General features: G+C 45.7%; 1 protein-coding gene across 2 annotated transcripts in view; it reads left to right on the top strand.

Annotated features, from left to right (window-relative positions):
• VWF (von Willebrand factor) overlaps window positions 1-22,609 on the top strand; it is a 487,638-nt gene that overhangs the window by 142,338 nt on the left and 322,691 nt on the right. For both annotated transcript variants that reach the window (XM_063928500.1, XM_063928501.1), the window contains 5 exons: window positions 9,273-9,411; window positions 10,953-11,053; window positions 12,435-12,630; window positions 15,191-15,406; window positions 17,850-18,090. In XM_063928500.1, the coding sequence (XP_063784570.1) occupies window positions 9,273-9,411; window positions 10,953-11,053; window positions 12,435-12,630; window positions 15,191-15,406; window positions 17,850-18,090 (893 nt within the window). The remainder of the gene's footprint in view (window positions 1-9,272; window positions 9,412-10,952; window positions 11,054-12,434; window positions 12,631-15,190; window positions 15,407-17,849; window positions 18,091-22,609) is intronic.

Raw genomic sequence — 22,609 nt, 5'->3', positions numbered from 1 at the left:
TATTGCTTTCATTCCAGATCATATAACAATGGAGCAGAGCTGTGCTTCAGTTCTTGCTTGATGCACTGCAGGTGACATTAATTGCTGGTATTGAATCAGAGGCTGAGCTAGAATACACAAAGCTATTTATAAAAAGTGTGATACTTTGTAGCTGTGTAGCCTGGGATCAATCTGTAGGCATAGTGTATACGTTCACTTCCATAAACATTACAGAATATTGGTCATTCTATTCAATATGGCGCCAATATGGCCGACTGTACCGTGGACACGTTCTCTGCCGCTTAGTGACGTAACTGATCTGCTCTCCGATTATAAGACAAACAAAGTAATTCATGTTCTGTGTCAGGAGTGTCATAGTTATAGATGCTGTCCATTGTCTATATTACTGTGGTAGAATGTTACATATGTGTACAGTTCATATTTCTTGTACAAGATGAGAGCTGAATGTATTATACTAGAAACAGTATGGTTAAAGCTGAATGCTTTGTTATGATTTGCGTTTTATCTATGATGCTGTTGTCAGGGCTATAACGGTTGTGTATATTTTCTCTTCATGATCGGGACCAGGAAGTGACATAATGAGAGAGCAGTAGATAACTACCGCCCTTACAGTACCTTAATGTTTTATCCATTCTCCGTTCGATGGAGGTTATTTAGTTTTATCCATGCACCATTGGACCCTTGCGGCCTCGCTTCGCGCGCCACACTTTGGGCTCGGTGTCTCTCTAGGGTTTTTGGAGCCCAGGGCAAGATGGAAAATGGCGCCCCCCCCCCAAAAAAAAACCACAAAAAAAAAAACAGCAAAAGAAGCATGTGCGCGTGCCGGAAAAATGGGCGTGGCCACTCACCAGAAGGGGTGTGGCCACTGAAAATGGCCCACAGTGCCAGTTGCATTGCCCCACAGTGCCAGATACATGCCCCACAGTGCCAGATACATTGCCCCACAGTGCCAGTTACATTGCCAGATACATTGCCCCATAGTGCCTGTTACATTGCCCCACAGTGCCAGATACATTGCCCCACAGTGCCAGATACATGCCCCACAGTGCCAGTTACATTGCCCTACAGTGCCAGATACATTGCCCCACAGTGCCAGATACATTGCCCCACAGTGCCAGTTACATTGCCGGATACATTGCCCCACAGTGCCAGATACATTGCCCCACAGTGCCAGATACATGCCCCACAGCGCCAGATACATGCCCCACAGTGCCAGATACATGCCCCACAGTGCCAGTTACATTGCCCCACAGTGCCAGATACATTGCCCCACTATGCCAGATACATGCCCCACTATGCCAGATACATGCCCCACAGTGCCAGATACATTGCCCCACAGTGCCAGATACATTGCCCCACTGTGCCAGATACATTGCCCCACTGTGCCAGATACATGCCCCACTGTGCCAGATACATGCCCCACTGTGCCAGATACATGCCCCACTGTGCCAGATACATTGCCCCACAGTGCCAGATACATGCCCCACTGTGCCAGATACATTGCCCCACAGTGCCAGATACATGCCCCACTGTGCCAGATACATTGCCCCACAGTGCCAGATACATGCCCCACTGTTCCAGATACATGCCCCTCAGTGCCAGTTACATTGCCCCACTGTGCCAGATACATTGCCCCACTGTGCCAGATACATGCCCCACTGTGCCCCACTGTGCCAGATACATGCCCCACTGTGCCCCACTGTGCCTGATACATGCCCCACTGTGCCCCACTGTGCCAGATACATGCCCCACTGTGCCAGAATCATTGCCCCACTGTGCCAGATACATTGCCCCACTGTGCCAGATACATGCCCCACTGTGCCAGATACATGCCCCACTGTGCCAGATACATGCCCCACTGTGCCCCACTGTGCCAGATACATGCCCCACTGTGCCAGATACATGCCCCACTGTGCCAGATACATGCCCCACTGTGCCCCACTGTGCCGGATACATGCCCCACTGCGCCCCACTGTGCCAGATACATGCCCCACTGTGCCAGATACATGCCCCACTGTGCCAGATACATGCCCCACTGTGCCAGATACATGCCCCACTGTGCCCCACTGTGCCAGATACATGCCCCACTGTGCCAGATACATGCCCCACTGTGCCAGATACATGCCCCACTGTGCCAGATACATGCCCCACTGTGCCAGATACATGCCCCACTGTGCCAGATACATGCCCCACTGTGCGGTGCCCCCCTCCCCCGGTCACTCACCTGCTGTTGTGTCTGTGAGGGGAGGAGAGCGCAGCGCCTCTCCTTCCCCTCACCACTCCCGGTCTTCGGCGGCTGTGTGGCGCAGGTTTGCCAGCCAATCAGAGCTCGCGGACCGGCAGCCAATCAGGAGCCGGTCCGCAAGCTCTGATTGGGTAACGCCGGAGACCGGACACACGCAGCGCTGCTGGCAGCGCTGTTAGTGCTCTGGCGGCGGTTAGGGGAGGGAGAGACGCTGCGCTCTCCTCCCCTCACATTTCGGCGTGATGAGGGCGAGTGGGGCATGATGCCCTGGCCGGAGCCGGCGCCCCCCTCTCCTGTGCCTGCCAAGGTGCCCAGGGCACGTGCCCCACTCGCCCTACCCTTGTTACGCCTCTGCCCGCTTCGCTTGCCACAGGTTACTATTCCAAATAGTTTGTGACATGGACCCAGGGGCTTATGGGAAAGGTCCTCTTCACGAAGAGAAACTAGATACTACCGGGCTATAACGAGGGGTGTACAACCACTGCCCCGGGGGCAAAGTCCAAGGAAGCACCACTGTCGCTACACCAATGGTTCCCACCACCCTTTTCTACCTTTCAGGGTACCTGGAGAATCAAGGAAAGCAGCAGACGGCATCCTTCTGGCAGCAAAGATGCTGGGGGTTCTGGAACAGGGCATAAGGCCTCCCTGCTACAGCACTGCTTGTTTCAATGAAAATCAGTTCAAACTCTAAACTTTAATGATGCACTTTCCGGGACAGCACCAAATTTGTCTAGAGCTAGACAGCACAGGGGGAAGGGGAGTGGTGGGGTGGGGGGTAGGGTGAGGAATGAAATGAAAGTAGTGGACCTATGCTGCTAGGATGGACTAAGAGACTTTTGAGTGACATTTCCATCTGTGCTGCGTTCCATGAGAACTGCAGGCAGCAGACTCATACCTCAAAATAGTGATGAATTCAGGATTTATTTTTATTTGAAATGCCAGACAGACCTGGAAGCCGCTTGATCTGTAACATGCTTATAACATCTGGATTTTAAAGTCGGTACTTTGCGATTGTGCGGTTCTTGTTATAATACCTATATAGGTTTTTTTATAGACCATCTTTACTGCATTCACCTTCCGTTGAACAAAGTGCAGGGGCAATGTATCACAGGCAACTATATGAATGCAAGTTTTACAGGACTACAAGTGGGAGGCGGGTAAGGAATATGAGGAAGAGGAGAGAACAACCAGCTGTTATGGGCTAACATTCCATAGCCTACTAGTCTGATTGCCTTATACACAGCTACCTCTTGTGTCCCAGAACGGTATTACGGTTTTACAAAATTACTGCATTATTGTAATAACACTATTATTATTATTATCCTTTATTTATATAGCGCCACAAGGGATCCGCAGCGCCCAGTTACAGAGTACATAAACAAATAAGCAAAACAAGAAAACAGTTAAAGACAATATAGGGCAAGTACAGGGTATATAAACGTAGCTGCATCAGTAGATGACATTTAAATAAGTATCAGGGAGGCAGAAAACCAAGGGATTTGGTGCCGCCAAAGGGATTATGGAGTAGATAGTTTAAGTAAGAGAAGGAAAGGCACATGAGGGAAGAGGGCCCTGCTCGTGAGACACAGACGGTGTACATAGAGAGCGTGGAACAGAGGGTTAGGATGAGATTTGGCTGGGTTTGGTGAAGTAGTGGGTCTTGAGAGCCCATTTAAAGTTTTGTAGAAATGCGGATAGTCTGATAGGGAGAGGTAGACAATTCCAGAGAAAGGGAGAAGCACGTGAAAAATCTTGGAGGTAGGAGTGGGAGGAAGTAATCATTAGGCAGAGAGTCGGCGTGCATTAGCAGAGTGAAGAGGATGGGTGGGAGGGTACAGGGAGATAAAGTCAGAGATGTAAATGGGAGAAGAGAGGGTGAGGTCTTTATAAGTGAGTGTGAGAAGCTTGAATTGGATTGTGAAAGGAAAGGGGAGCCAGTGAAGGGCTTGTGAGAGAGGGGAGGTGGATGTAGTGCGTTTGGTAAGAAAGATGAGCTGGGCAGCAGCACTGAGGATAGAGTGGAGAGAGGTTTTTGTGAGGGATGCCAGACAGGAGGAGATTACAGTAGTCCAGATGACAATATGAATTTAGCCTTTTTTTATCTTTAAATTCAGAGATACATGATTTCATGATTTGCAGTGCTGCGATCAGATAGTCGCCGCCTACAGGGGAGTGTATTTTAGCTGTGCAAGTGTGCGAACGTATGTGCAGCCGAGCAGTACAAAAAGATCTTTTGCAGTTTCTGAGTAGCCCAGGACTTACTCAGCCGCTGCGATCACTTCAGCCTGTCCGGGACCAGAATTGACGTCACACACCCGCTCTGCAAACGCTTGGACATGCCTGCGTTTTTCCAACCACTCACAGAAAACGGTCAGTTGACACCCACAAACGCCCTATTCCTGTCAATCTCCTTGCGATCGGCTGTGCGAATGGATTCTTTGTAAAACCCATCGCACAGCAACGATCCGCTTTGTACCCGAGCGACGCGCCTGCACCTTGGGGTGCATATGCATGCGCAGTTTTGACCTGATCGCAACGCAGCAAAAAAAGCTAACGTGCAATCAGGTCTGAATCACCCCCTCAGAGTTTAATGATGACGGCTATTAAATTCAGCATATGGATAGGGGCGGTGCTGTCGTATAGATGTGTGCAACACTCGGCACACGTGTGAATATCTATATTCCATTCAAAACAAAGTGCAATTTTAAATCTGAACCAAAAGGTCATAATGGTTCCATCATTCACATCTTCCCTAAAAGGGAAACAGACTCCACCATCCTCAAACCCAGAGTCATGGTCTCAAGGTTCTTCAGACCACCCTTGGCCACAAGTCTACAGATAGGCCTCTTAACTCTGGCCCAAATCTTTGGTTCTCCCACTAGGAAGTGTTTTGGAGAGTGTGAACCACATGCCATACCACTTACCCTAGGTCTTTAGAGACAGGGCCCTTACATGCCAACCCTTCATCACTTTGAACCAGGATTGGACTGGTCCACAGGAGGACCACAGAGGAAATCCCTGATAGGCCCTCCCCCTCCTTTATGGGTAAGGTTCCACACCATGCACTCAAATAATACAGTGTTACGCTATTAGTGGGATAGTTACTTGGGAGAGTAGGACCACAGGCTGTGGCTGACATGGGTCCCTACCGCTGGCTCCCCACCTCCCCCACTGGCCCTTCATGCCCCAGTCCATGAGTGCTCAGAACTTATAGAGTTGGCTTAGCAGCATGTTGTCCTTATTTGAAATAGTAACGCTGGTAGCCGTCGGCTGGTAGTGCTTCCATAGAAGTGCTGACATAAAGATAAACAGAAGGGAAACAACAACACACCAAAACTATGACATACGGACTGCCTTAATGCCTCAAAAGTATGAAATTCATCCTATGCATATTATCTGTCTTTTTAAACTAAGAAAAGACATCCCCAATCTGCTCACTATAGGTCTCTCTTATGCAAACTCATGTATGTTTTTGATTTGCTTGTAATTGGCATTGCAAGTGTGGGGAAGTTGTTCAGTGAAACAGTTTATTACTGCCTGCTGTCTGGTGTTTACCTCTTTGATCATTTGGCCATTTGTGGTCAGGTGTACTATATCTTTACATTTTGTGAGGTAAAGGACAGATTGTGATTCCTGATTAGTAAAAAAACACAAATACCAAACACTGAGCAACATCACCAAACAGGTAATTTCAACTTTAAACTTGTCATTTATTTTGTACTGTCTGGACATAGCTACTAATAACAGATGCACAAACAAAATTCTTAAAGCTATGTGTGCAAATGCTAGGAGCTTAGGAGACAAAATTCAAGATGCTAACTGCGATAATGACAAGGGATAACCTGGATATTGTGGCAATAACAGAGTCATGGTGCAATGAGAATCATGACTGGGACATAGCTATACCAGGATACAATTTATTTAGAAAGGATAGAATGGGAAGAATAGGAGGAGGGGTAGCAATGTATGTGAAAAAAAGCATAAATGCTACTTTAATACAAAATATTGATGACAAAACTAAGGCCCTTTGGGTCACCACAGAAACCGGGGAGAAGGACATTATTCGCATTGGGGTGATCTATAGACCACCAGGCCAAGGGCAGGATTTGGACAGGAACCTATTGTTGGACATCTCTAAAATGGCTTTAAAGGGAGAAGTCATAATCATGGGAGACTTTAATTTACCCAATGTAAATTGGGAGGGGTCCTTTGCAAGTTCAGCTACAAGTGGCACATTTCTAAATTCCTTACAGGGAGCATCTCTCAAGCAATTGGTGAAGGTGCACACTCTCAAAGACTCAATATTAGATTTAATTCTTACAAATGGTGACAGGATATCTGACATATATGTGGGTGAGCACCTGGGATCCAGTGATAATCAAGCAGTATGGTTTAGTATAAAGACAGGATCCAACTCCTGTCACACAAAAACAAAGGTGTTGGATTTTAGAAATGCTGACTTTGCAAAAATGGGGAGATGTTTAAGTGATTCATTGGCGGACTGGAGGAACTTGGAAGGGGTACAGGAGAGGTGGGAAAAACTGAAAAGTGCAATACTAAGGGCAACAGACCTTTGTATCAAAAGGGTTAGGAAAAGCACCAGGAAAAGCAAGCCAGTGTGGTTCACAAAAGAAGCATCAACTAGTGTGAAAGCAAAAAAAATGTATTTTAGGAAATACAAACAGACTCAAAATAATAATGACAAAGAGGTGTATCTTGACAGACGGAAGGATGCTAAGAAAGTGATCAGATGTGCCACGGCAGAAGCTGAGGAGGCAATGGCCCAGTCAGTAGATAAAGGGGGCAAAATGTTTTTTAAGTATATAAATGAAAGGAGAAAATTAAATGGAGGAACAATAAGACTTAAGACAGAGAGTGAGAATTTGGTGGAGGGAAACAAGGCAATAGCAGATCATTTTAAATAATAATTTTTGCTCAGTATTTACTACAGAAGGAGAAGGGAAGGGGCCACAGTTAAGTTGCAAGGACATTCATAAAAATAAGGTAGATGAAAGTGAATTTACAGAGGAGAAGGTCCTAACAGAACTTTCAAAACTAAAAGTGGATAAATCAATGGGGCCAGATGGGATACACCCAAGGATACTAAAAGAGCTAAAAGATGTGCTGGTGGCACCATTAACAGAATTATTTAACCAATCACTAAATACAGGTGCCATTCCAGAAGACTGGAAAAGAGCGAATGTAGTTCCACTGTACAAAAGTGGAAGCAAGGAAGAAGCAAGTAACTACAGACCAGTAAGCTTTACATCAGTAGTAGGGAAAGTAATGGAAAAACTATTAAAAGAAAGAGTTGTGGAATATCTTAAATCAAACAACTTACAGGATCCAAAACAGCATGGATTTACTGGTGGGAGATCATGCCGAACAAATCTTATTGACTTTTTTGACTCTGTGATGAAAGTAATAAATCAAGGGGGAGCTGTAGATGTAGCATATCTAGACTTTAGTAAGGCATTTGACACTGTCCCACATCGCAGACTGCTAAATAAACTTGAAAGCGTGGGGGTGGATTATAAAACAGTTAAATGGATAAGAACCTGGTTGCAGGATAGGAAACAGACAGTTGTAGTAAATGGAGTGCAATCTATGGAGGGAAATGTTACCAGTGGAGTACCCCAGAGATCTGTACTCGGACCTGTTCTCTTTAATATCTTTGTTGGTGACATCGCAAATAGTATTGAAGGGAAAGTATGATTATGCAACAGGGTAGATACATCAGGAGGGGTAAAACAAATGATTGATGACCTAGCTAGGCTTGAAAAATGGTCAAGAACATGGCAACTACAGTTAATGCTAAAAAATGCAAAATCATGCACTTGGGTCTCAAAAACCCAAAGGCTAAATATAGTATCAAGGGTACTATAATGGAAACTACTGAGGAGGAAAGGGATTTAGGAGTCACTATTTCAAGTGACTTAAAGGCAGGAAAGCAATGCAACAAAGCAATGGGAAAGGCAAGTCAGATGCTTGGTTGCATAGGGAGAGGAATCAGTAGCAGGAAAAAAGAAGTAATAATGCCACTGTATAGGTCTTTGGTACGGCCTCATCTGGAATACTGTAACCAGTTCTGGAGACCATATCTCCAGAAGGATATAAATACAGTAGAGAGTGTACAAACAAGGGCAACTAAAATGGTGCATGGCCTACATCACAAAACTTACCCGGAAAGGCTAAAAGATCTTACCATGTATAGTTTGGAGGAGAGAAGGGAAAGGGGGGACATGATAGAAACTTTCAAATATACCAAAGGTTTTAACAAAGTTCAGGAGGGAAACATTCTTCAAAGAAAGGGATGTATTAGAACTCGGGGACATACACTGAAACTGGAGAGAGGCAGGTTCAGGGGAAACTTAAGGAAAAATTGCTTCACAGAAAGGGTAGTGGATAATTGGAATAGCCTCCCATCAGAGGTGGTAGAGGCTAAGACTGTAGAGCAATTTAAACATGCTTGGGATAGGCATATGAATATCCTTACAAAGAATTAACAAAGAATTAAGGTTCAGAAAGGGTTGAGATTACCTAAAGGATAAAAAAAGGGGCAGACTAGATGGGCCAAGTGGTTCATATCTGCCGTCAAAATCTATGTTTCCATGTTTCTACCCTAATTACTCTACTGCTTTAATGAGTCTGTCTCTATATCATCTCACATGCTGATCCGAGCAATATTTGCTGCACTGACGAGACCAAACAAGGCTGAAACAGGGTATTAGAGTAGGTAACTGTCCTGAGTCATCGTAAGACCAGGTTGTGCTCCAAAACCACAGTGGGTGAGTAATTGATTTAAAGGGCTCCCCACTAGCCGATCTTACTTTAGAAGTTTAGATATTAGTTTTTGGGATTGAAAGTCCTTAAACAGCACAGTCACAAACATGATTACGTCCTGCAATCCGGAATGTTTTTAAGTTTCTGAATTTACTATGTAGGTTGTATTATTATAGTGAGCTTCTAATACCAGAATGTCTGCATCATGTTCTCATCATCAGGATAATGGTGTTGTATGTTTTAGTGTGCAGACGACCCAGACGCCGTATGCACCAGATCAGCTTCTGTCCGTCTTCTGGACATGCATAATATAACAATTAAACTGAAGCATGGCGGGGGAGTCTCAATTGATGGACAAGACATTCTGCTTCCATTGCTGCAAGGTAATTGCATATACTATTTAAGCGTATGATAGTGTATTTTGAGAGTGTTTGCATTTTACTGTTCTTGTATATATAAATATATATATTGTGAAAAATACTTTATTACAAATCCTCAAAAACATATTCTCCATTATATATTATAACAATACACAAGTTTCATTAATAGTTATTTAAACTTTTACGTATAAAATGCTTTTAAATTACAGGATCCTGTAATATTCATTAGGAGTGTAAGTATTATAAGCATAGATGTGCGCTGGAGCCGGCACAGGTGGTGCCGCAACGGGACCCTTCCCTTGCCGGGACATGTATTACCCCTGCCTCCACACTCCCATGACATGGACTACTCACTTGGCCCACCCAGGTGAGTAGTCTATGGGTCTGATTCAGGTTGGATCGCAATAGGCGATCCAACCGCAAACATTACTAAAAGGATGTGGGCGCATGCGCAATGCCTGTCCTGCGCATGCGCCCGCATTTTCTGCAGGTGCCCACAGAAAATGCGAACGCCTCTGCCTGTCAATCAGGGAGAGGCGTCCGCGTGGTGGTAGGGGGGGGGGCAACACTCTGTTTCCAAGGCGGAGACAGAGCGTTGCGGGGGAAAGGCGGGGAAATGGGGGCGGCGTCATTCAAACGGTGTCGTGGCATGGGTGTGATCACAGCGGCTGTGTGATGTCACACGCAGACGCCGTGATCAGAAAGAAGGCGACGCGCCACCTGCGCCGGCAGGATGCAACCCTAATTTCTGTGATCAAGCAGAAATTGCGGTGTGATAGGAATTTCTGCTTGAACGAGGGAGGGGGAGCGGGGGTCAGCATGCAAGGCAGCCTTGCCATGCAATGGGCGGCCCCCAGCATGCATTCACAAGGATTGCAAATTCTGCTACTTAGCAGAATTGGCAATCCAACTTAAAACTGGCCCTATGTCCCTTAAGGGGGTGAGAGGGGCAGTCCATGACCCAGCAAGAGGGGGTGGGGGGGGCGGTCATGTTGCGGCAGCACCGGTGCCAGCTCTTTGTCTTTTATTGGGTCACTTTTTGACATCTTTGCAATCTACAATATAATCTACATTCTTTCATTTCACCTCATCAGTGATATACAGCTTTGTCATCCTAGGAGAGAAGGGAAATTTTAGCATGAAAAATGGTGAGGCAAACTGTGTTACCTTGTCACCATGGTGACATGGAAAGGTGGAGCATTGGTGTATGAGATAACTATATGTAGTCATCTTGTCAGCCAGTTTGACCCATTAATACCAAATTGGTTTCAAATTGATAAAACCGTGAGTCTATAAGCTGCAGGGGCAGCACAGCTTCTCTTCTAGGAGTGTCTCTCATTAGTTTTCATTGTGTTGCAAAAGCCAGTTGTATATAAACTCATTTACCTGAGGTTACAGGTGTGGACTAAGATCTGCTGTTCCATGTCAGACATGTCTGAGAGATGGTTGGATGTGATTGGTGGATGTGGTTGGATGTGATTGGTGGATGTGGTATGTGAAACTTGCGAGTCAAGCACAAATTGCTCTAACTGGACTCTCATCAGGTTCCCTTCGCATCCAGACAACAGCATTGTCCGCAGTGCAGCTCTCATATCGGGAGGATTTGCAGATTGATTGGGACGGCCATGGAAAACTGATGATTAAGGTGATTAAACAGTTCTTACATCAATATTTTAACATATATATGTAATATAAGATTCCAAGATCATTCTCTTGGAGACTTTGTCTACTGTTATGTTGTTTTATTGTGGATTGCCAACCAGTATTCTCACTGAAGGAATGTCTAAGACAATGAATCAGTCTCTGATCTGCCCTATTAAACAGAGCACACAGTTTATGTTACTCAGACAGATGGTGACTCCAGGGGCGGATTGGCCATAGGTCTCACCAGGAAGATTCCTGGTAGGCTGAGGTGTCTGTGGGGCCTGTTTTGTGTGTTGTCATGTGGCCCCACCCTCCACATGACAGGCAGCCCACCGCACTCAGTACACTGCATTGTCCCCATTCATTCAGTTATTCCATCTCTGCAGTACAGCAACTCTGCCATCCAGTGATGCTGCCATGGCTACACGGTATGTTATACCTCTTGTGCTGCCAATGTTAGCAAAAGACACAAAGAAGGCTGAAATTGCGTACAATCAGCCCCTTTGAGGAAGGATCCCACCCTCTCAACAGACCCAACCCCCATTAGGGCTGCTTCCATAAATTTCCTGGGCTGGGTTTCCATCTTAATCTGCCCCTGGGTGACTCTACTAAATGTAGATAGAAGAGTAGGAGAAGCTATGCTTGATGCCAGGTGGCACTTTGGATCCCTGACAAATTAAGAAGAGCCACCACTGCTCTTGGCCTTTGTATTGTCATGGCTTTATCACCATTGTTTAGGTTTTTAATTAGTCAATAAAGTAATAAAGTGAGTGACCTAATAGTGACATTTTTGTGTGGAACATAGGAGGAGATGTATAAAATTTCCTAAAGAGTACAATGGAGAAGTTGCCCATAGCAACCAATCAGATTCTACCTCTCAGTGTATAGAATGTACTAAATGAAAGACAGCTAGAAGCTGATTAGTTGCTACGTGTCTTGGTTTGTTGCTTCTCTCCTTGTGCTCCTAAATAATGGCAGATGCAATGGGGTGGGACAAGTTGGGATATTAAATAATTGCATTGTTAAGTTGGAGAATAAGATATGATTGGTCAGAGAAGGAATCAACAACAGTATATATACATACAGTATATCCAATGAAATGGAGAGATTTGGGCTTTTGTTTTATTTCTCTGCTGATAATATAAGAATGAGGGTAAAGTATCAGCACAATCTCTGGAACAGATCACGGTGGGTTTGCTCATCTCCACATAGAGCCAAATATTTATATTTGTATATAGTTAAGTGTCTGCTCCAAACACTAGTTCAGTCAGCAGTAGCCTCTAAAGGAAACAGAGTCCTTTATACATCAGTATGAATTCAATCAAAAGAATGGTGTTTTGAGGGTCTTAACCTACCACATTAATTGATATCTCCAATTCCAGTTGTCACCAACCTACTCAGATGCCACTAGTGGTCTGTGTGGGAATTACAACGGAAATCAAGGAGATGACTTCCTCTCACTCTCTGGGCTTGTTGAGGCCAGCGTGGAAGACTTTGGGAACTCTTGGAAACTTGATGGAGACTGTGTAGATCTGGTCAAACAAGACACAGATCCATGTATCTTGAACCCCAAACGAGGTAATGACCTGGGTTTTAAGAGTCATATACAAAAGAGTGAACCTGTGACTGTCAGTGCTAAGTCCATTTTGTGAAGTCATGTGCCTAGTCCTAAATGGCGGTGCATGTATTAGCAGGCCAAGAGGGTGGTAACTTGGGGGGGGGGGGAATGTAACTGGGAAGGCCGGGGAATGTAGCTGGGAAGGCCGGGGAATATCAGGCCATCCCTATCTGAGTATGGGTTTTGCAGCTGAGTGTGCCTCTGTATGCCTCCACATGAGAACACAATAGACTGAAGTGGGGGAGTAGATGCAATTAGGGCCTGATTCTTAGTCATAAGCAATGCCGAAGTTCACATAGTCCTGCGATTTTTTACGACTGTGCATGCAAGAAATCCCTACAGGCTCCTACGTGCATGCATTTCCCAGAGTGTACACAAAGAGGCGCTGTTGTGAGCAAGACATATGGTATAAGAGACGTCTGGGAATGGTGATGGGGGTTCTTGGGCGTTGACAGGGGGGGGAGGTTGGCATATGCACAGAGGTGGTCTGTTTTCTGGGCGTGCTATGGGAGTAGCACATGGGTGTCAGTGATAGTATTTGGATACACAGAGGCTCACATAGGAGGCCATAATCGGACGGAGAAATCACACCTGCCGTAGGGCTGGTGCAGGTTTCAGTGGTGCGACCGATGGAGTATTTATGGATGCATTGGTCGGTATTCACTGACACGGACAGTGGGCGACCCAGTCCTTGCACATACAGATGCACAGGTCTACACCAGACATGGACCTTGTAGCGGTATCTGCATACATTCACAGATAGACACAGCTGCGGCCCCTAGTGAGTCCACCTCTGTATCAGGTCCATGGGGGCACCTGTTCCATCCACACAATCACTTGTTTTTTTACACATCCCCAGAAGTGGTGGCACCTGTTACAGGGACGCTAATTCCACCCATACTTCCTAAGAGCAAGCACTTTATACAGTAGACCAACAAATCACACACACAAGAGTGCCACATGTAGTAACTGGGTGCCCGCACATGGCGTGGGGCCTGATTCTTAGTGGGACATGACGAAAAAAGGGCCCATGTTGGGATTATTTGTAAACTGTGCATGCATCGCGCTATGATTACACACCTTGATGGAGGCTATGGGGGTCATTCCGAGTTGATAGCTCGCTAGCAGTTTTTAGCGTGCAAACGCATTGCCGCCGTCCACTGGGGAGTGTATTTTCGCTTTGCAGAAGTGCGAACGCTTGTGCGGCAGAGCGCCTGCAAAATCTTTTTGTGCAAAACAAGACCAGCCCTGTAGTTACTCTTCGTGTGCGTTGATTCTAACGACGTAGGGACGGCTTTTGATGTCACACACCCACCCAGTGAACGCCCAGCCATGCCTGCGTTTTTTCTGCCACGCCTGTGTTTTTCTAAGCACTCCCTGAAAATGGTCAGTTGACACCCAGAAACGCCCTCTTTCTGTCAATCTCCTAGTGGCCGGCTGTGCGATTGGAATCGTCGCTAGAACCAGTGCAAAACCACAATGGAATTTGTACCCGTACGACGCGCGTGCGCATTGCGGTGCATACGCATGCGCAGATTAGCCATTTTTTTTCACTGATCGCTACGCAGCGAACAACGGCAGCTATCCATCAACTCGGAATGACCACCTATGGCAGCATCTGGGTCTCTGCCTCTGTGAAATTAGTGTTTCTGGTGTTGAAAGTCTGCAGGATTCATGTTGCTACTCCTCCAGGGAAGCTTCATTCCCTATACCAAGATGGCCCCCAAGTTAACTACTGAGCATGTGTGGAGCCATCTTGAAACTGCGAGTGTCTTCAGTAGTCTTCCACTTAGCTCCATTGGATTGCAGTTACCTGCTGATGTAACCATTGTTCCAGCATCCTGCACCGCTACCCGTTACCTACACGGTGAGCTGTATGACACCCCGCTCCACTCAATCTTCATTCCATCTACCAGTGTGTATAACAGTGTGTACGGCTATAGCTGCTTTATCTTCAAATGTAACATTACACTGGTTAAGTAACCAGACTGTTCATAGTTGTACGACATCTGATGGCATGTACAGAAACTCTGCTACATCCTCAAGCCTGTACACACATATATTTCCAACATCTGGATATCAACTGAGCGGGCATCTTGCAGACGCATGCAAGAGAAGAATTTTGAAGGAGTGTCATAGGAGTCTCGTGGGTGTGTACCCAGAATTCCATGCTACTCTGACACGTGCGAATGGTGAAGGGAAGACTGTTACAGGCGAATCTCTTGCACTCGGCATGGGGTAGTAGGTGTAGTGGTCATGCTATTATGACGGAGAATTATTCCACACTTATGATGTCTTTTCAAATCACCACTCCATGTGATATATTACATTTGTTTTTTAGTTATTAATGTATCACACGGAGTATATCAAACAGATTTTATACAGTAGGTGTCAGAGCTCAGTATTGTTGTGGGGTGGGTAAGCTTCTAGTTATGCTCAAGGTGAACATGAAACATGAAAATCCTGCTTATGTGATCATAATATTTGAATTAATGTAACTATTGACATTTCACTCTTTAGCCAGATACGCAGATGAAGTCTGCCTAGGCCTTATGGACAATTTATTTCGGCCGTGTCACAATGAAGTCAACCCCCTCCCATATCTAAAGAACTGCCGCTACGATGTTTGTGCCTGCTCCAATGGGAAGGAATGTATGTGCGCTGCTTTCTCAACCTACGCTGCCGCCTGTTCCAGGAAAGGCATTCTCATTGATTGGAGAACACCAGAATTTTGCTGTAAGTGACATCCAGGTGTCTGTACTTTTATCATTTAATGTCTTATTCAGATATACAGATATACAGCACAGTGTAAGTACTTTCCCCAGTGGAATCTGATACAGGGTTGCCTACTTTAAATAGCTCCTCTCTGGGAGAAGCTCGGAGAGGAGACGCAGCAGGAGAAGTCAGTGGGCGGGGCCGGGCTGTGACATCATTAAGCCACGCCCCCACATTGGGAAATGCCGCGGATCCGCGGGAAGGGGGCGAGGCTAAAATGACGTGATTTGCGTCATTTGAACCCCTTCCCCGCCCCACGGACTCGCGAATACGGCAGTGTATCGCTTCATCCTGCCCGCATCACTAGGGTACGAGCAGGATATGGGATACCTGCCTACTCTTCCGTGGGTGCGGGGGGCTACCCCAAAAAAACGTGAGCCTCCTGCAGCTTCCGGGAGAGTAGGCAAGTATGATTACACTATTGCAAACTGTATGCTTAGTACATTACAGTTTAGAGAATTTTCAAAGAAAGTAAGTTATGGGATGTATATTTCATTTGCATATGAGATGTTATAGTCTTGTGTATACAGTACTTTACTACTATGTACTCAGGGCCGTCTTAACAGCAGTGTAGGCTCCTGGGCTCAGTAATGCACTGGGCCCCCTGCCCATCCTCCAGCAGTAGGGGTGGGGGGTGCTATCAGCGGGAGCTATGATGTCCTGTGAGCGGTAGGGGGTGTTCTATCTTCCGCACAGCATGTGGGATCTGGAGCTAATTACTCATTTACTGCACAGATGGGGCAGGAGGGAGAACACTAAACTGTAGATGAGGCATTGGGCTGAATGAAGGGGCCCTGGTAGGGTACATGCGTTCCAGGGTTGTAGGGGGTGTTTAATACACATGGGAGGGGTGGATAGTGGAGTGGGCTTAATATTCATCATTTTCTGGTGGGAGGGCAGGTTCTTGACTGCAGATATCTCAAGTTTCTGAAAATAGATTTCTAAGCTTTAATGGAAATAAACACTAGAGAGTCCCACCTTTCAGGAGGTACTGGGGACTTAGGGATCAGAGTTCAGGAGCCAGAGCAATCCACCAACAAAAATATAAAACTGCATACTGTACCAGGCGTGTGGAGCTGAAGCAAGGACCAGCTGCTTGAAGGCTGATATCTCTGGTTCTGGGCATAGCAGAGACAAGCTGCCAGTGTTCAGTAAAAGGGGAGAGTGCCAGCTTTTGGAGTATAACCTCAGAAAAATCCTAAATCAGACAGAACCCGAGATATCTGGATGGGAAGAGCAATTACCAGTCTTGGATGGGGACCACTGCTTTGAAGACAGATATCTCCGGTTCCCCAGGGCCGATTTTCAAAAATCTGGTACCCCTGAAAACAGGGGACCCTCAGCTATCTGCATAGGGCCCTTATACTCCTGGGGCCCTTGGGCAAGTGCCTATTGAGCCCATACGAAAAGACAGCCCTGTAATGGACTATACATTTTAAAAAAATAATTGGGACCGCCACCTGCTGTATATTTTAAAAAGTGCAGCTTTACAGAACATTTACAATATAGCTTACATCTATGCATGCGTTTGAGTATTATAATGGGAATAATGTTACCCTTATTCTAAAATATAAGGCTACTAGCTCTGGCCCAGGTGTTGCCTGGGTGTTTTGTGTTTTGTTTTTGCCCTCGCTTTCCCGAAGTCTCTTTTTCTATTCTCGGGCCTTAATGTCTGTTTCTTCTCTCCTTTCTACCCAGTGTTTCCTGTGTCTCCCCCGACCCACGCATTTCTCTGTCTAACTCCAAGCCTCAGTGTCTATTTCCTCTCCCTTTTCTACCTTATGTTCTCTGTCTCTCTCTTTCCCTCTCCTCCACATTTTTCCATCTACTTCCATCTAGGTTCCATCAGATGACCCTATGTAATCTCTGGGCTGCTGTGCAGTAAAATTGGTGGGTCAGTGTACAACAATCCACAAATCTGATGCAAGATAGGACCGCGAAGGGGGAAAGTTCCGAATTTGGTGTTTACATGCCACCGCAATTGCAACTGGCCCCCCTCGCAAGTTAATTGGATTGAGCCCATAGGATTTATTGTATTACGGGGGTAATTCCAAGTTGATCGCAGCAGGAATTTAGTTAGCAATTGGGCAAAACCATGTGCACTGCAGGGGAGACAGATTTAACATGTGCAGAGAGAGTTATATTTGGGTGGAGTGTGTTCAATCTGCAATCTAATTTGCAGTGTAAAAATAAAGCAGCCAGTATTTACCCTGCACAGAAATAAAATAACCCACCCAAATCTAACTCTCTCTGCACATGTTATATCTGCCTCCCCTGCAGTGCACATGGTTTTGCCCAACTGCTAAAAAAAATCCTGCTGCGATCAACTTGGAATTACCCCCTACGTTTTTTCACGTCACCTGTATATTATATCTTTATAATTTTAGTGTTCTATTTTTCACAGCAATCAGATGTTCTGAAGGAAAGATTTACCAGCAGTGCGGAAGTCCCTGCAACCAAACCTGCCAGTCATTGTCCCATCCTGACACGAAGTGCAGAGAATTCTGTATGGAAGGGTGCTACTGCCCCCCTGGACTGTACAGCAATGAATTTGGGGAATGTGTACCCAAGTCAGAGTGTTCCTGCTATTATGATGGAGAGTTATTCCAACCTGATGATGTGTTTTCAAATCACCACTCCATGTGGTACGTTAATAACTAATTAAAAAACAAATGTAATATATTTATAGTTGAGCTCAGTACACAGTAGAGACAGACAAATTCTGTACCGATATTCATGAGAATGTGGCTTATCAACTCACCCAGAGCTGAAGACATAAGTGAGAATGCAGCCTATGAAATCGTAGGAGGACCAGTAACAACATTAAGGGCCCCTCGGGAGAGATGTATCAAGCCTTGGAGAGAGAGAAAGTGGATAGAGATAAAGTACTAGCCAATCAGCCCCTAATTGCCATTTTTTACACAGGGCCTGTAACTAGAGATGAGCGGGTTCGGTTCCTCGGAATCCGAACCCCCCCGAACTTCAGCCTTTTTACACGGGTCCGAGGCAGACTCGGATCTTCCCGCCTTGCTCGGCTAACCCGAGCGCGCCCGAACGTCATCATCCCGCTGTCGGATTCTCGCGAGGCTCGTATTCTATCGCGAGACTCGGATTCTATATAAGGAGCCGCGCGTCGCCGCCATTTTCACACGTGCATTGAGATTGATAGGGAGAGGACGTGGCTGGCGTCCTCTCCGTTTAGATAGAGAGTGAGACACTTGATTTACTAGTAATTTAATTTTAGTAATTTTGGGGAGCATTAGGAGTACTCAGAGAGTGCAGAGTTTTGCTGATAGTTATACTAGTGACCACCAGTTTTATTTATTATTTAAAATCCGTTCTCTGCCTGAAAAAAAACGATACACAGTCACATACCATATCTGTGCTCAGCCTCAGTGTGCTGCATGATAATATCATCTATGTATATCTGACTGTGCTGAGTGCACACTGCTCACACAGCTTAATTGTGGGGGAGACTGGGGAGCAGTTATAGCAGGAGTACATAACAGTGCACACTTTTGCTGCCAGTGTGACTGACCAGTGACCACCAGTATATTGTCTGCCTGAAAAAGTTAAACACTCGTGTGGTGTTTTTTTTTTTTATTCTATAAACGCATTCTGCTGACAGACAGTGTCCGGCAGGTCCGTCATTCATTATATTATAATATATACCTGCAGTAGTGATATATATATATTTTTTATATCATTATCATCCAGTCTATACTAGCAGACGCAGTACGGTAGTCCACGGCTGTATCTACCTCTGTGTTGGCAGTGCTCGTCCATAATTGTATACCTACCTGTGGTGGGTTTTTTTTTTTCTATCTTCTTCATACTAGTAGTTTAGGAGTCTGCTGCTGACAGTGTCCAGCAGGTCCGTCATTATATAATATATACCTGTCCTGCAGTAGTGATATATATATATTTTTTATATCATTATCATCCAGTCTATACTAGCAGACGCAGTACGGTAGTCCACGGCTGTAGCTACCTCTGTGTCGGCAGTGCTCGTCCATAATTGTATACCTACCTGTGGTGGGTTTTTTTTTCTATCTTCTTCATACTAGTAGTTTAGGAGTCTGCTGCTGACAGTGTCCAGCAGGTCCGTCATTATATAATATATACCTGTCCTGCAGTAGTGATATATATATATTTTTTATATCATTATCATCCAGTCTATACTAGCAGACGCAGTACGGTAGTCCACGGCTGTAGCTACCTCTGTGTCGGCAGTGCTCGTCCATAATTGTATACCTACCTGTGGTGGGTTTTTTTTTTTCTATCTTCTTCATACTAGTAGTTTAGGAGTCTGCTGCTGACAGTGTCCAGCAGGTCCGTCATTATATAATATATACCTGTCCTGCAGTAGTGATATATATATATTTTTTATATCATTATCATCCAGTCTATACTAGCAGACGCAGTACGGTAGTCCACGGCTGTAGCTACCTCTGTGTCGGCAGTGCTCGTCCATAATTGTATACCTACCTGTGGTGGGTTTTTTTTTTCTATCTCCTTCATACTAGTAGTTTAGGAGTCTGCTGCTGACAGTGTCCAGCAGGTCCGTCATTATATAATATATACCTGTCCTGCAGTAGTGATATATATATATATTTTTTATATCATTATCATCCAGTCTATACTAGCAGACGCAGTACGGTAGTCCACGGCTGTAGCTACCTCTGTGTCGGCAGTGCTCGTCCATAATTGTATACCTACCTGTGGTGGGTTTTTTTTTTTCTATCTTCTTCATACTAGTAGTTTAGGAGTCTGCTGCTGACAGTGTCCAGCAGGTCCGTCATTATATAATATATACCTGTCCTGCAGTAGTGATATATATATATTTTTTATATCATTATCATCCAGTCTATACTAGCAGACGCAGTACGGTAGTCCACGGCTGTAGCTACCTCTGTGTCGGCAGTCACTCGTCATCCATAAGTATACTAGTATCCATCCATCTCCATTGTTTACCTGAGGTGCCTTTTAGTTGTGCCTATTAAAATATGGAGAACAAAAATGTTGAGGTTCCAAAATTAGGGAAAGATCAAGATCCACTTCCACCTCGTGCTGAAGCTGCTGCCACTAGTCATGGCCGAGACGATGAAATGCCATCAACATCGTCTGCCAAGGCCGATGCCCAATGTCATAGTACAGAGCATGTAAAATCCAAAACACCAAATATCAGTAAAAAAAGGACTCAAAAATCTAAAATAAAATCGTCGGAGGAGAAGCGCAAACTTGCCAATATGCCATTTACCACACGGAGTGGCAAGGAACGGCTGAGGCCCTGGCCTATGTTCATGGTTAGTGGTTCAGCTTCACATGAGGATGGAAGCACTCAGCCTCTCGCTAGAAAAATGAAAAGACTTAAGCTGGCAAAAGCACAGCAAAGAACTGTGCGTTCTTCGAAATCACAAATCCACAAGGAGAGTCCAATTGTGTCGGTTGCGATGCCTGACCTTCCCAACACTGGACGTGAAGAGCATGCGCCTTCCACCATTTGCACGCCCCCTGCAAGTGCTGGAAGGAGCACCCGCAGTCCAGTTCCTGATAGTCAGATTGAAGATGTCAGTGTTGAAGTACACCAGGATGAGGAGGATATGGGTGTTGCTGGCGCTGGGGAGGAAATTGACCAGGAGGATTCTGATGGTGAGGTGATTTGTTTAAGTCAGGCACCCGGGGAGACACCTGTTGTCCGTGGGAGGAATATGGCCATTGACATTCCTGGTGAAAATACCAAAAAAATCAGCTCTTCGGTGTGGAAGTATTTCAACAGAAATGCGGACAACATTTGTCAAGCCGTGTGTTGCCTTTGTCAAGCTGTAATAAGTAGGGGTAAGGACGTTAACCACCTCGGAACATCCTCCCTTATACGTCACCTGCAGCGCATTCATCATAAGTCAGTGACAAGTTCAAAAACTTTGGGCGACAGCGGAAGCAGTCCACTGACCAGTAAATCCCTTCCTCTTGTAACCAAGCTCACGCAAACCACCCCACCAACTCCCTCAGTGTCAATTTCCTCCTTCCCCATTAATGCCAATAGTCCTGCAGGCCATGTCACTGGCAATTCTGACGAGTCCTCTCCTGCCTGGGATTCCTCCGATGCATCCTTGCGTGTAACGCCTACTGCTGCTGGCGCTGCTGTTGTTGCTGCTGGGAGTCGATGGTCATCCCAGAGGGGAAGTGGTAAGACCACTTTTACTACTTCCACCAAGCAATTGACTGTCCAACAGTCCTTTGCGAGGAAGATGAAATATCACAGCAGTCATCCTGCTGCAAAGCGGATAACTGAGGCCTTGGCATCCTGGGCGGTGAGAAACGTGGTTCCGGTATCCATCATTACTGCAGAGCCAACTATAGACTTGTTTGAGGTACTGTGTCCCCGGTACCAAATACCATCTAGGTTCCATTTCTCTAGGCAGGCGATACCGAAAATGTACACAGACCTCAGAAAAAGACTCACCAGTGTCCTAAAAAATACAGTTGTACCCAATGTCCACTTAACCACGGACATGTGGACAAGTGGAGCAGGGCAGACTCAGGACTATATGACTGTGACAGCCCACTGGGTAGATGTATGGACTCCCGCCGCAAGAACAGCAGCGGCGGCACCAGTAGCAGCATCTCGCAAACGCCAACTCTTTCCTAGGCAGGCTACGCTTTGTATCACCGCTTTCCAGAATACGCACACAGCTAAAAACCTCTTACGGCAACTGAGGAAGATCATCGCAGAATGGCTTACCCCAATTGGACTCTCCTGTGGATTTGTGGCATCGGACAACGCCAGCAATATTGTGTGTGCATTAAATATGGGCAAATTCCAGCACGTCCCATGTTTTGCACATACCTTGAATTTGGTGGTGCAGAATTATTTAAAAAACGAGAGGGGCGTGCAAGAGATGCTGTCGGTGGCCAGAAGAATTGCGGGACACTTTCGGCGTACAGGCACCACGTACAGAAGACTGGAGCAACACCAAAAACGCCTGAACCTGCCCTGCCATCATCTGAAGCAAGAAGTGGTAACGAGGTGGAATTCAACCCTCTATATGCTTCAGAGGTTGGAGGAGCAGCAAAAGGCCATTCAAGCCTATACAACTGAGCACGATATAGGAGGTGGAATGCACCTGTCTCAAGCGCAGTGGAGAATGATTTCAACGTTGT

The sequence above is a fragment of the Pseudophryne corroboree genome, chromosome 6 (genome assembly GCF_028390025.1).
Source record: "Pseudophryne corroboree isolate aPseCor3 chromosome 6, aPseCor3.hap2, whole genome shotgun sequence".
In the NCBI taxonomy this organism is placed as follows: domain Eukaryota; kingdom Metazoa; phylum Chordata; class Amphibia; order Anura; family Myobatrachidae; genus Pseudophryne; species Pseudophryne corroboree.
The sequence above is the reverse complement of the archived record's forward strand: the minus strand, read 5'-3'. Positions and strand labels throughout refer to the sequence as shown.